The following is a 15,482-nucleotide window of genomic DNA, read 5'->3' as shown; positions in this document are numbered from 1 at the left end:
ATGCAGGTGATCTTTAAACACGGAGGGTCAAATAAGCTGTAATATTAAAAAGTGTACTTATTTTTTTTAAGTTAAACATGGTGTTACCCATGAAAATTAGTTTAATGTTATAAGGAAGTAAGGTAACTATTAGAACGCTTGGGAAATTAAGTTCAATGACTGATATAAAATCAGTCGACGGATATCAAGGAGTCGTCTCTTCCTTAATAGACCATTATCTGTAAAACAACCACTACTTTATTCTCAAAAAGTTTGTTTTCTTTAAAATTGTTTTGAAAACCAGAGCAGAGATCCTTTCTCTTACTTTTATGCTTAAAAAAAGGTCTTTAGACGTATACGGAAACCAACTGACAAAAAACGAAACGGTTTACTCACTAATTTTAAGAATAAAGGAGGATAATAAGAGAGGAGATACCAACGCTCATTGGTATTGAATGCCTGCACATTGGAATAAGTGCAAAATATTGAAGCTGGTTAAGGGTAGTGCAGCTAAAGAAGGAATCATTGTACCTAAAGTACGTCCGGAATTGGACTCAAGGGTAAACTGATGAGCGTTTTTAGAAGTACCTACGTGTATTACGATTGAATTGTTTAAGGGAAGGAATACAACTGGCTATTTCACTAGGCCATTGTAAGTTAAAATAAAACAATGATAGGAGTGGGACCTTGTGCCGGTGATCAAGAGCAGCAAATGTTTTAGTAATAGAACGATCGCCTATCGCCAACAAGCTCAAAGATATAGAAAAAGCGTAATTTCAAACAAAAAGTTGCCACCTCTTATAGATATTGCAAGCCATGGAATAAAATTAATTATAAAAGTATTTTAAGAACAAAAAAGATTAACATATGTACATTCATTTAAAATTAAATTGAATATTCCACAGTGAAAAGAGATGAAGGCCTTTTCCCATTTTATAGACCATTTAGTGACTAACAAGTTCTTGTTTTGGACCCGAGGAAAAATAAAAATCAAAAATTAGATAGACGTCTATATTATTTGTACGATGAAATAAATGTAGAAGTTATTGAAGCAAATTTCTGAGTTTGAAATTTACTACACTTAAAAAACTACCTAGTTGACTTGGTCAAAATGTATGTTGTCTGAACCTGCCTATTTACTTAATATGAGACATTCGCAATAGACCAAAATATTGTACTAAGAGCATAAATAATAAATCTGAACTTAGGAAAAGGTCTCATCAAGCTTTTAGACGTGCGTCGATTAATAAACACTATCAAAACTAAGATGTTACCAAGAGTTAAGGGTTTGTTTTGACAGATATATTATATTTGTTTACCTTAGCTACAGTCTTATGTTCAGCCTCGAATTTAGTATGATCATCGTTATCGTCCAATCGGACAATATACTCCCGGAACATACGATCAGCCTCGGCAGCAGCAGTAATAAAATCATAGGAGTTTTGCAATAAGTTGGCGCATGAAACACAAATACTTTTAGGCAGCTTATCGCTAGCCTTAGCTTCCAGTTTGGTACAGTAGTTGAAGCATTCAAAATAGGTTGTGTCATGAAATGGAGTATCTAAATCTACATACTCTAAGGATATGTTTTGCATGCACACACGACACATGGTTGAACATTCCATTTTTTTTTTTTGTTGTTTAATAAATTAATAAAGTTTGTAAATAAATAATAATAATTTCTACTAAAGAAGAATGCACAATCAAATGACAAGTACGGTGTTTTGGTCAGTTTTGCTTTCGCCGCGAATGCATTGACATTTGACTTTTGGTATCGCAACGTAACGTAAAGTTCATAGTGATTTTTTAGGTACATTCCAAAGCTTTGTTCACATCAGGTATTAAGTTGGATATGTGATATTTTTGAATTTGAGTGGGGCGACTTTCCATTACCGCAGCAAACATTTCTTTCTGATTTTTTACAGTTAGGTAGGGACCTCAATAGAATATGTTTTAAATATTAAGGCGAGGAAACACCTTTAAGTCATTGAAAATAATATTTTCTTTTTCGGACTTAACCCTACTTTTTTTGTACTTCATTATTTGAGCATGAAACAAGTTTTTTTGAATTAATAACAAATAGATACATATGTAAGGGGGGCATGCTGCCCTGCTACAACACCCCTGCTTGGATTCACTATAGGATTTGGGGTGGGTGCGAGTTTGGGTATATGCAAAGTACTTTTGCATTTGAGCACTAAAATCAAAGAAATACCCAACAAAAAAAGCAAGTATGGCAACACTGAACAAAAAACATGGAAGAAATGTCAAAATTAACCATTTTTGCGTGTTTTGTATGTAAAAAGTGAACTTTGAAAATTAATTTAAAATAGAAATAAAATTGCTTTAAACTATTATTTGCACATATTAATTAAATAAAAGAAACTGTTAATCGAAATTCGTGCTGCCGCAATGGAAAGTTGACCCGAAATGGTATCAATTTTCTTTTTACGAAATTGGTCACAGACAAAAGGAAAAACCCGTAAACTCGATTTATGTCGAAATTGATTGGGTTGTGCCAAATACGATTCTGTTTCCTATGTTTTTATTTTATATTTTTGTGTCTTATGGTTTATGAATTAAAGCCAAGAAAAAACAACATACAATTTTGTATACAACGTGATAAAAGGACAATAGCATACGTAGAATCTTAAAAATTCTATAAGTACAGCTTAACTACATTTAACTTCAAAAAGTGAAGTCCTTATCTTCTAAGCGTAGTTCGTCATTTAAAAGTTTAAAAGAACTTTGTGTATTCCTGCGGAGCCTCCAAGGTTTTGACCATTCCCTTGTGTTTTTCTTTTTTTCTCTTCTTCATTTAGCAGAAATAAAACATTTGCCGCTGCGCATATTGCAGTTAAACAAATAATTTCATTATTTGTATCCATTTCAATCTATAAAATTCTATATCTTGTAAAAAGCAGACAAAATTCTATGTATGTCGGTAGTATATCACCCACTCAAAATCTCGAACATAAATGTTTCAAGTTCTTCGATCCACAACACAAAATGGAAAACGGGTCATGAGTAGTCACAACACATGTAGAGCACAACGTTGTGGGCACAACACGTATAGACAGGCACTAAGTGTATACCCAATTTAAATAAATAGAATGCTTCATTTCGAAATCTTAATAGTTGCATATCGCTTCGATTTGTTCATGGCAAAAAAATTCCTACCAAGTAGCATCACTGTCTTGCATGCAATAACATTACTGTTTTAAACTTTTGGTAGGGGAACCCTTAAAACTAGTCTATTTTGAAGTTTCATATGAAAACAGGTGTTTTGTTGTCAAAAAAGAAAAAGAAAAGAAAACAACAAGAAAACGAAAATGGATAAATTATAACGAAGTGCGGCGTTTTTACTTCGCTAATATCAATTATATTCATTTAAATATGAACTATAATTATAACCATTTAGTGGAACTAAACACTGCGGAAGTTTGAATTTAAATGAAACTTTTGGTACGTCCTTATTAGACATAGTTTATTTGCTTTTCTTTTTGTTAAATGCACTTGAATTGCGATACATGTACATATCCATCTCTTCAAAACTCTAGAGATTTCAAAAATTGTTTACATATTTTATTATCTTGAGTCTAAATCATAAACCATTAGAGATTAATCAATCCTACTATTTTGTTAAATTGATAAGATTATTATCCACAAGCATGATTCCATATTCCACCAGTAAGCCAATAAAAATAATAACATTTTTCAATATTGTATTTCTCCCCTCCGACCGAGTCAATTGATTAATAAAAATCAAAATTAGTGCATAATGTGCATAGTTAACGTGTGTAACCGAAACAATTTATTACTAAGGGACAAACTTACGTGGACGTACACGAACTAATAAAGATTCAAGTTTCAGCTTCTGAAGTCTGAAGCTGAAATGATAATACAATATTACAATACAATACATAAAGAAGAACACAATCTTTTAAAGCAATAAATAATTCAAGACCTTTAAATCACAAACTTCATACAAGAATCTTTTTCTCTTTGTGATGTTTGAATAGTTTAACTTGTTGTTACTCTAAAATAATATATCCTTCATGTCCATACATCATTACCTTCTATATCTGAGTCATGAGTTTGATTGTTGCGTAGCTAATTAAATGCGTATGGTCCTTTTAAAATCCTATGATTGCAAATCAGATCACTCTTCTTTAATTGAGCGATCAGCTGACTTAAATAGCATCCACGAGCCAAGCTCACGAGGAAAGACCATTCCATTTGTTTATCATTGTTTGATTATTTCTTGCATTTGGTTGACCAAGACATAATTTCTTTCTTGAGTTGGGACTATTTTGAAATAGTTGATTGTTAAGTTCCTCAAAGATCGAAAGTCTTTGATAATTGTTGGAGAGTAAGTTTATAATAAAAATTAAAATTTCATATTATAATCGTTTGTAGGACTTCTTATTCTGTGTGTTAAACTAAAAATGATGTTAGTCTATTTATAAACGTAATTATAAGTGGTTTTGATTTTTTAAGGAAAAAGTGTATTATAATTATAACGAAGGTAAATCGATTTGCAAGATATGTACCTATACATAATTCTTAGTAGTTACATACTTAACAGTTTATTATTTTTGTTAAAGTTATTAAAATTCAGACCAAAATAAAGTTATCTGTATTGCATAAATTTTTTTGTAGTCATTGGTGATACTTGTATTAATTAAAATTTTCGTTCGTTTTTTTACTTATTCAAATGGAATAACGGTACATTACATAATATTTATTTAAATTTGATTTAGAGAAAATATAATTTGTGTTTTTTATTACATGTTATGGTAATTCGTCTGTCCTTATACAGTATCGGACAAAACATTTGCAACTAGAAATGAAAGTAAGCATTTTCTAAAAAATTAAAATTGTATTCAGAATCAAAACAATCGTCATACATTATTAATACTGGGTATTAAAAATATATAAAACTCAAAACATAACGTTTAATTGTATTAAGTAATTTCAAATTCACCTGCGACAAAACAATTGCAATTAAAGTTTCATCACTGTTTAACTGAATTATTAACAGTTACATCGTTCTATTTTGTCCAATTATAAAATTGCATTGCATTTAGCAATTGTCTGAAGGTCATGACCTGAAAGCAAAGTTGCTGTTATTTATTTACATAAAGCACATCTCCAGTGATATCGGTTTCAATTTAAATATAAAATTATTAAATAATGGCACTTAATAAATTTGGAGATCCTTTAAGACAGCGAATTGTAGACGATTTTAATTCGGGCATTTCACAAAAAAACATTTCAATAAATTTAATGTAAATAAATCGTCGGTCTCACGACCGACCGTTATCTCAAAACAAAAGTGTCTGCTGTGCATCGCGGTGGAAACCAGAAAAAAAGAATGCAGTTTGCTAAGGAACATCTTTCTTAGGACAAGCAGAAATGGAGTCGAGTCCTTTTCAGTGACGAATCCAAATTTAATATAATGGGAAGTGACGGAATATCACGTTATTGCATAAAAACTCTCAAGCACGGCGGTGGGAATGTAATGGTGTGGGGTTGCTTTTCTTCTGCTGGTTTAGTCCCATTGCATCGCATAAATGGCATAATGGACCATTATGTATACAAAAATATTTCAGTGGACGCTATGTTGCCATATGCAGAATGGGAAATGCCATTGCGTTGGGTCTTCCAGCAGGACAACGACCCAAAGCACACGTCGAGACTGGTTAAAACCTGGCTTAATGACCATAACATCACAGTCACCAGACTTAAATCCGATTGAAAACCTTTGGGAAATCGTCAAACGGAAAACTAATCGGGAAATGTTAGAAATGCGGACGATTTTTTCAAAAGAGTACAAACGGCTTGGAATGAAGTTCCACCAAACATCATTCAAAATTTAATTGAATGCCAAGAAGATGCAAGGCAGTTGTCAAAAACAAAGGATTCGCTACAAAATATTGATTATTTTATAATGTTTATATCTTTCCATTTGAAGTTGCAATTGTTTTGTCGCGGGTGAATTTGAAGTTACTTGATAAAGTTAAACGTTATATTACTAAAAGTTTATTTTTTTGTGTTATATATTTTATCTTTGAATCTTTGAATACACAGTATTAATAATATATCACGATTGTTTTTATTCTGAATAAAATTTAAGAAAATGCTTAATTTAATTTTTAGTTGCAAATATTTTGTGCGATATTGTATATGCTTATGCCATTAAAATTTAAAAAAAATTGACTCCAAAAGAGAAGAAGCCTTAATATTATTCAGGGAATGGTGCAATAATAATCATCTTGTTTTAAATGTTGACAAATTTAAAACCATGAGTTTTACACGCAAAAAAATTCCAATCGTTTTTAGTTACATGTTTGATTTTTGTCCTTTAAGTAGAGTACGAGGTGTGTTCAAAAAGTACCCGGAATTTCAAAAAAATATTTATTTATTCGTTTACATCAATATAAATACACTTACGCCAGCGTTTTTTCCAATCTAGGAAGGACTCTTGATATTCACTTTTTGATATGTCCTTGATCATTCTCATCGATTCGATATTTCTTCCATCGAGGAAAACTGCAGTCCTTTCATTGGTTTCATCCACTTTGAAACAGGAAAAAGTCACACGGAGCCATATCTGGAGAATATGGAGGTTGGGGCATGACTACGGTATTTTTTTTGGCCAAAAAATTACGAACAAGCAACGACGAGTGAGCAGGTGCGCGTTATCTTGGTGCAAAAGCCATTAGTTGTTTTTCCATAAATCTGAGCGTTTTTTTCGGATTGCTTTACGCAAACGTCGCATAACTTCAAGGTAATACTCCTTATTAACCGTACGACCTTGTGGTAAGAACTCTTGATGCACTATGCCATTATAATCGAAGAAAATAGTAAGCAAAACCTTCACATTTTATCGAACATGACGTGCTTTTTTCGCTATTGACGATTGATGCTTCCAGGTTTATGCTTTGGTTTCGACATCATAATCGTACACCCATGTTTCATAACCTTCGAAATTTAAAAATTCCGGGTACTTTTTGAACACACCTCGTATATGTATTTTCTGACTAGGGCGTTGTCTTAGATTCTAAACTAACATTTAATGAACATGTTAACTTCATCGTTAAAAAAGCAAATAGAGTTCTGGGTTTTATTAAGAGATGTGGCCGTGATATCCGTGTTGTTTATGTTTTAAAATGCTTTTACAGTATGGTCACCTTACTACGCCGTACATGTCACAAGACTCGAAGCCATTCAGAAAAGATTGTTGCGTTTTTGTCTACGATCCCTTCCGTGGTTTCATGATATTCAAGCATTACCGCCTTATTCACAAAGACGTTCACTTATAAATCTTCCGTCTTTGACAAATCATAGGATGTATTTGCGGTTTTGTTTTATTTTTGGAATAATAAACGGACAAATGTCATCACTATCAATTCTTGGTAGTTTGAACTTTGGTTTTAGTCGTTCAAGTATAAGACTCCAAAAACCATTGAATACTAATTTTAGTAGATCAAACTATGGTGTACATAGTTCCTTAAATCAATTATTTGAAATCTTTAATAAATTTCACTCTTGTAATAATTCACCAAATGATAATATAAAAATTATAAACTGCAAATTAATATTTTTCAAGTCTAGTTTAAGTTTTTTTTAAATAAGAATTGTAACGTTAGTATTTAACAAATTACTTACTTAATTAAGGTGGCGCTACAGTCCTGTGTGAACTAGGGCCTCACCCAACAAATTCTCCATATAGCTCGGTGCCTAGCTAGTCTCCAGTTTCGCATTTCAAGTTGGGTTAGGTCACTTTCCACTTCTGCGCCACCTGATCCGCGGTCTTCCTCTACTGCGCTGTCCTATGGGTGTGGATTCGAAGACTTTCCGGGCCGGAGCATTGGTTTCCATGCGCTCTACGTGACCCAGCCATCTTAGTCCTTGGACTTTTACCCTTCTGCCTAAGTCTACTTCGCTGTACAGCCCGTACAGCTCGTCGAAACGACCCAAGGTGCTTTCATCCGCTTTTGTCATAGTCCATGTTTCTGCACCGTATAGCAGGACGGGGATGATAAGGGTCTTATATAGCGACACTTTGGTCCCTCGTATAACTCCAAGGACGGGGAGCCGGATAAAACCGCTCCTTATAGGCCTAGGCTCCGAATAAGTCCTAGAAGCCCTATAAGGTGTTCTCTAACTAGTTCAACCTTATTGGAACTGTAGACGCCACCGTTGATTCCATCTCGGGAATTCTGGATAAGGAGAGGTGCCTAAGTGGAAACACCCTTCTCCCCTCTCTCGTTTGCTGAACGCAACAACTTTCCACTGGGGTTGGAACCCAATCTCCAGTTGAGGTACTAGGCATCCGATGTTCACCACGGGGAGGTGAGAGTAGGAGTTGATAGACAGATGTGGGTTTTGAGAAAAACCTGTGGACGCTTGTGTCCTCTTGAACGCACATGTCTATCATTTGAACATCAACGAATTAACGAATTTAGCGAATTATAATAATAAATAAATAATTTGAGTTAAAAAATTTAATTTATTGTTTGTTAAATATTTGTGTATTTATTTGCTCTGCTTTGATTCTTCGTAAAAATATTCATACCAATTGAATCAAATGTTGATTTTTATTTTAGGACAGTATCATTGAGTTGTAATTAAATGCAAAAGCTGATTTTGTTTGGTAACCGCCATAAAATAGATCCTCTAAAATCATATTTTCTTTGTGAAAGCTTTGATATTAGTACGTCCATAGCCTTGACATTCAATTGAAATGGCTATCTAGATAAAACCATCTTCATTTTGAAAAGAACAAAAATACAACACAGCATTGTTCTGTAATTATTTTTGTACTTGTTTATACTTATAAAGTTGAAGTAATAAGTTGCAAAGCTAATTGATTGCGTACGGTTCTTTAAGTACCTCATTTATCTGTAATTTAAAAATTCTCATATCATGACATTCGCACTGACTTAATAACAAAGAAAAGACACAGTTTATAAGGAAAAGTACAATTCCCGCCCATCTTTGCTTTTGTTCGAATTGCACAGAAGAAGAAAGTGTCCAGTAAAAGCTATTTAGTCATTTAGCTAGATGTACTCTTAAGATATTAAGTTGATGTCCGCTGTGTTTTGATTTCGTGTTTGTATTGTGCAAATACAAAATAAAAATGTTATTAATTAAAAACAGTAAACTGAAAGATAAGATATTGAGGTTTTGATAAGAAGGAAAGTATGTGCAGAAGATATTATGTTTAAATATTAAAATTAAATCAAAGCGGATTTAAATAAATAGATAGGGAAATTAGCTTCGTGTTTACTGTTTAGCATAAACTATATCCTTATGAATATATTTTCAGTTTTGAAAATTAGGTAATGTTAAAGTGGCTGCGGATTCATAATCCACACACTTAGGCCAAAAGAAAAGGCCCATTGTGATACCACATGAATCTAGAGGATTACTGCCCACTTGTCGAACCATTTTGAGCCTTTTATAAAGCGAGGAAGATATTTGATATCCTTTTTAGCTAGTTCACTGGGATTATCAAAAGAGTAGTCTGCCAGAGGAAGTTTGCTTCTTAGTGAAAGAGCAGAGCAAGTGCAGAGGAGGTGAGAGATTGTTTCCTCTTCTTCCTCGTCCTCATGACTCCTGCAGAAGTCATTTGAGGCTACACTAAGTCGTATTGCGTGTCTGTCTATAAAACAGTGTCCCGTCAGGACACCTTATATGAAGTCTGCTTTGAGATAACAAGTCTTTAGGTCCAGCGAAGACCATATGAGTTTTGTGGCTGCGCATGTTGGTAAATTGTACCACCTAGAGTTTGCTATCGCGAAAGCTGTTTCTGTTAACAGAAGTTTACATGTAGCTATCGGTAAACCATTTCAGGTGAAATAGGTATGAAGGTTCCATTTTTAGCGGGTTCATCAGCTCTACAATTTTCTGTGATTTCTCTGTAACCCGGCACCCAACAGAGGTGAATGTTGAATGTTAAATTGCTGCACCATCTCTATAAGAGACGATCGACAATCGAGGGCCGTTAGAGATTTGTTGAGACACCGTCAAGAGATTTGATAGAAGCCTGAATTTCAGAAAAGATACGGATATCAGGAGTTGATATCACGTTTTCCCTTAGCCAGGAGAGAACTTTGAAAATTGGTATCAAAAATAATAATCGAAATTTTTAAGACACTATAAAATGTTTGTCTTAGTGAGTGAGTTTATGTGTTTTTTTTATAGCATATTTATTTATTCCTAAATGGTTTGCAAAAAATAAAAAAAAAATTGACTTTCTTTTTCTTATATTTAAAATTCTAGAACTGCGTCTCTTATAAATCATGACAGTTGTAAATATAATTTCCAAATTCGTTCCCGGAATAAAGTGGTTAAATGGATACAGTGTGCAGTTTGCTATATCTGATATGATAGCCGGTATTACAGTTGGCTTAACTGTTTTACCACAAGGGCTAGCATACGCAACTCTAGCAGGACTTGAACCTCAAGTAAGTGTGTGATCCCTGATCATATTCGAATCCACAAGTTTTTTTTAATAATATGTATTTTTCTGTTTTTTTTTTATGAATTTTAATAGTATGGCTTGTATTCTGCTTTTGTGGGAGGAATTTTGTATGCCTTGATGGGTGGATGCTGCCAGGTGACGATAGGTCCGACTGCTCTTCTAGCCTTAATTACCAGTAAACACACTGGTTTGGGTTTGGCGTCGGGACCAACATATGCCATTTTATTATGTTTTATATCAGGGATTATTGAATTGCTGATGGCACTGTTAAGGCTTGGTATGTATTTTGTTATCCTTCAATTTTAAAAACAAAAATTAATGTATTTACTATTTCCTTCAACTTGCAGGAGCACTTGTAGATTTAATATCCTTACCAGTAACAGTTGGTTTTACATCTGCTACTGCTGTCATAATAGGAACTTCTCAATTAAAGGTGAGATAAATGTTCATTATTCTTTCTCTACTAAGTTCAGAAATTATTTTATTTTATTTTCTAGGGATTACTTGGCTTAAAAGGAGGATCAGGTTCGGATTTTATAAATACAATTAAGTCAGTGTTTACAAACTTGGATATGGTTCGTCCTGGAGACATGACATTAGGTTTTATATCGATAGTTCTACTGCTTCTTATGAGAGTACGCTTATTAAATTGTGTATACAAACAAAAAAATGGTTAAGAGAATCTTTTCTTTATTTACAGAAACTTAAAGACATTAAATTATCTGAAAGAGTAAGCGGACACAAATTATTCAATGGCATTTTTTGGCTTTTAGCTACTGCTAGAAATGCTTTGATAGTACTTATTTCAAGTACACTCGCCTATTACACTTGTCAAGGAGAATCGTGTATATTTGTTTTAACTGGAAAGGTAAAGGGCGGCTTACCTGATTTTAGTTTGCCTAGTTTTAATACAACTATTTTAAGTGAAAATAATACTGCAATTGAACAAAATTTCACAGAAATGGTAGGTACTTCTTTAGCAATTCTCATTTGGTCTGAATTTTTAACTAAGTTTTTGTTTTAAATTTAAATTTAGATGAATGAGCTGGGATCTTCTATCATTATTCTACCTGTTATAGCTGTGTTGGGAAATGTTGCAATTTCGAAAGCATTTGGAGGTTCTGGAATAAGTGCGACACGTGAATTAGTGGCATTATCACTAAGCAACATCTGTGGTTCCTTCTTCAGTTCAATTCCTGTGACTGGATCATTTTCACGTAGTGCAGTCAATCATGCAAGTGGTGTAAAAACACCAATCGGTGGTATTTACACTAGTGCTTTGGTATTGCTGGCTTTGGCAGTTCTGACACCTTACTTCAGATACATTCCCAAAGCAGCTTTGAGTGCTGTAATAATTTCAGCAGTTATCTTTATGATAGAATTTGAGGTATTTATTCCATCATTACATTATTATCAAAAGAATTTTGATACATGTATTATTTGTATGATGGACTATTTAGGTCGTGAGACCACTGTGGCGCTGCAGTCGTCGAGAGCTTTTCCCTGGAGCCATAACATTTATATTTAGTTTGACATTAGGCGTAGAGGTTGGACTTTTACTTGGCGTTGCCACAGATGTTGCGTTCTTAGTTTATCGAGTAGCTAGACCACCATTGGGTGTGACAAAAGCTAAGGTTTGTTTTCAATTTCAATAACATGTTTTTTTTTTATTAAACATTTGGTTTTTCTAGACAAGAAATGGCATTGAACATATTTTAGTTCGACCAAGTTACAGCTCAGTTTATTTTCCTGCCATAGAATGGTTAAGAAATGAAATTTCAAAAGCAATTTCCTCATTTGGAATCTATCCAGTTGTATTAGATTGCACAAATATATATGGTAAATTTATGAAATATTAAATATTCTATTTAACTGATTTTAAAATTACAATTGTATGTTTTATTATAGATTTTGATTTTACTGCAGCACGAGGCATGGGAGCTTTGTACAAAGAATTATTGGGCATAAAAGTTCCTTTTTATTTGTTAAAAGCATCCAAAGAAATTGATTTAATATTAAAAGAATCTACGGACCAAAATATTCCCAGTATAGAAAATGTAGAAGAGTTAGAATCACTACTTGAACAAAGTAAGTATATGCGTGGGTTATTTTTACAAATTCGTATGTATGTATTTTTATTGATTCAATATTATAAAGGTGATATTCAGTTTGTCTAAGGTTGCATTTTTACTTACTAGAAATATTTTGTATTAAAAAAAAATCTGTATTCATTCCTTTTTATCACTTTCAGGTCCTGAGTATGAGTATTACTTACAAGTGACCGTTCCATTGGTTCCAGATGTAGAAGAACATGACAAAGTAAATTAGTTTATAGACAAAAAATTTTATATTATTGTACAATTTTATTAATATTTACGATTTAAGTATTACTACAAAATATAAGCTCAGATCAAATTTTATTTGTTTTTCCAATCTTTCAATTATTTTCACTAAGCGTCTTTTTTTTCATTAAAATATAGATCAAAAACCAAAGAAGGGGTTGGTGGAGGTGTGTACTCTGAACGACTGAAATTAAGTCTCTCATTCCGCCTTCCCAATCATTTTAGCGTGTTCCAGGCGGAACTTTTGGCGATTAAAGAAGTCTTGTCTTGGCTCAAAGAAAACGTGATATCAACATCTGATATCCGTATTTTCTCTGACAGCCAGGTAGCTATCAAATCTCTGGACTCTGTCTACAAACTCAATAACAGTCCATAACTGTCGATCATCTCTAATGGAGATGGCGCAACAGTTTAATATTCAAATTTGCAGGGTGCCGGGCCATAGAGAAATTCCAGGTAACTGTAAGGCAGACGAACTCGCCAGGAACGGTACAGTACAGCTCATGCTACCACGTTTGGCAAGTACTGGCATAACAATCACTACTTGTAAACTGCTGCTAATGCAAGACGCTGTGAAGACGGCAGGCACCAGGTGGAACAACACCACCACGTGTCAAGCCACAAAAAACATCTGGCCAACACTGGATTTAAAACGTTCAAGGTGCTTGCTCTCTCTAAGCAGATCGCATATAAGCTCGATAATAGGTGTCATAACCGGACACTGTCTAATAGGAAAGCACGCCACGAGACTAGGCGTATTCTCAAATGACTTTTGCAGAAGCTGTATGGACGAGGAAGAGGAAGAAACGGTTCTTCATCTTCTCTGCACATGGCCTGCTCTAGCTCGAAAACGCAATTACTACCTAGGAGAATACTTCTTTAACGATCTAAATCATATCGGTATAATCAGCCTCTCACGTTTCGTAAGGGACTCAAGCTGGTTCCATTGAGCTTAGGATGAAGCCTCAAGATTCATGTGGTATCACAATGAGCCATTAAACTGGCCTAAGTGTGTCCGTTTCCATCTTGGACAGCCACTATATCCTAACCTAACCATAGATCAAAAAACTCTCCCTTAAAATTCAGTATAGAATTGAAGGTCATATACATTGCTGCTGTAAAATGCACTTAGGTAAAGTTAATGTGCCTATTGAGACTGCACATAAGTGAATTAAAAACTTACTTAAATAAACATTCAGCCTTATTATAGGCCCGTTGTAAGAGATTGATAAAACAACTTACAAAAACTTCATACCATTATTTGTAACTAAAATATTTCCACCGAACCAAAGATATACCAGTTATCAAAAACTCTTTATTATTATTATTACAAATTCTTTATTTAACCAAAACTCGAAATACATTTGAAAAATTATATAAGAACATTAGCATGGCAAAAAATATATTTGCCGTCTGCCTGAAAATTGACATTTATCGAGTACAAAAAAGAACCTTTAAGATTTTATTAAGTTTATAAATAGATTATTGTAGACAATTGAATAAATGGATTAAATTTAAATAAGCATAATATCCAAGTTTATAATATATATTTCCTCTTTACATCTTAGATAATGATACATAAATATCCATATATTTAAAAATTTAAATTTACTCTACAAAACTATTTCTAAGATCAGATTTAGCATCTCAGTTCTTGCATTAAACAAAGTACCTATTTCATTAGCAGAAAGATTACTATTCAAATAATTGCTTACAAACAAAGTGTGATTGAGTTGCTTATGGATCAATCTGCTTGGAGAGGTTCGAGCCCTATTCAAGAACTTGAGATACAATGAATCATCAACCAATGCAATACATTCATAAAACCTACCTTTCCAATTAGCAAGAGTTGTTGTACTGAGGTTTAGATTAAATCCGTGCGCATTTGCTATTTCATACCATTCTTTAAACGGCGATAAATTCCTTCGGAATGCGAAATCCATGATTTTCTTATGAAGATTTTCATTTGACCTTTGCATTACTTTTACTATGTAATCGGCATTAAATTTAAGATTTTTAAAAACAATCGGAGGGATCCCTGATTCCACATGTAAAGCGTAAGTTGGTGTATAGTTTGGAAGTTTAAATATTCGTTTAAAATAGAAGTGTTGAACTATCTCAAATTCATCGAGATCTTGGTACTGGCATAGCATAAGCATGAGTTTATAGTAGCTTCAAAAACTCAAAATTTAGCTGAGATGCCTATGTACTTATTGCAGAAGATTTCGTTCCATATAAGGTTTATTGCAGTTTTTTGCCGATAAGCATTTTTCCTTAACATGGGGCCGGAAATCTAGATTGCTACAAAATAGAACACCTAAATATTTAAATTGGTTAACCACCTCTATAAGTTCACGATCCAATATGGGTGCTTCTAGCAGGTTTCTTCTTCGACGGGTGCTTTCAAAAATCATAATTTTTGATTTTGAGGTGTTTATATTTAGGTCCCATTTATTGCAAAAGTTTTTAAGTCTATTAATTTTTAACTGGAATGTGGCGGGGTTGTCCGACAAAACAACAAGGCCGTCCGCATAAAGTAGTACCTTAATAAGTAGATTTCGAAACCCAACACCCCCAGGAAAATCACGGGAGACATCGTCAATGAAAAGGGCAAACATAATCGGGCTTAAGGGGCAACCTTGGGGCAAACCGCAATCAGTGTTAAA

The 15,482-nt window shown here is 33.5% G+C and overlaps 2 protein-coding genes across 3 annotated transcripts in view; one reads left to right on the top strand and one right to left on the bottom strand.

The window, feature by feature from the left end:
• LOC129944795 (zinc finger protein 546-like) overlaps window positions 1-1,698 on the bottom strand; it is a 53,631-nt gene extending 51,933 nt beyond the window's left edge. The window contains exon 1 of the mRNA XM_056054460.1: window positions 1,299-1,698. Coding sequence (XP_055910435.1) covers window positions 1,299-1,604 — 306 coding nt within the window. The 5' untranslated portion in view covers window positions 1,605-1,698. The remainder of the gene's footprint in view (window positions 1-1,298) is intronic.
• Window positions 1,699-3,263: 1,565 nt separating this feature from the next.
• LOC129946175 (sodium-independent sulfate anion transporter) lies at window positions 3,264-12,894 on the top strand. Of its 2 annotated transcripts, XM_056056260.1 has the most exons (11): window positions 3,264-3,444; window positions 10,273-10,457; window positions 10,547-10,751; window positions 10,822-10,907; window positions 10,972-11,109; window positions 11,175-11,438; window positions 11,511-11,861; window positions 11,935-12,108; window positions 12,166-12,313; window positions 12,383-12,562; window positions 12,726-12,894. In XM_056056260.1, the coding sequence occupies exons 2-11, from the start codon at window positions 10,293-10,295 to the stop codon at window positions 12,800-12,802; spliced, it is 1,788 nt and encodes a 595-aa protein (XP_055912235.1). In that variant the 5' UTR covers window positions 3,264-3,444; window positions 10,273-10,292; the 3' UTR covers window positions 12,803-12,894. The 2 variants fall into 2 exon arrangements, with proteins under 2 accessions (XP_055912235.1, XP_055912234.1); XM_056056259.1 differs by lacking the exon at window positions 3,264-3,444 and having other exon boundaries at window positions 10,253-10,457.
• The last annotated feature ends 2,588 nt before the right edge of the window (window positions 12,895-15,482 follow it).

Source organism: Eupeodes corollae, chromosome 2, assembly GCF_945859685.1.
Source record: "Eupeodes corollae chromosome 2, idEupCoro1.1, whole genome shotgun sequence".
Classification (NCBI taxonomy): domain Eukaryota; kingdom Metazoa; phylum Arthropoda; class Insecta; order Diptera; family Syrphidae; genus Eupeodes; species Eupeodes corollae.
The sequence above is the reverse complement of the archived record's forward strand: the minus strand, read 5'-3'. Positions and strand labels throughout refer to the sequence as shown.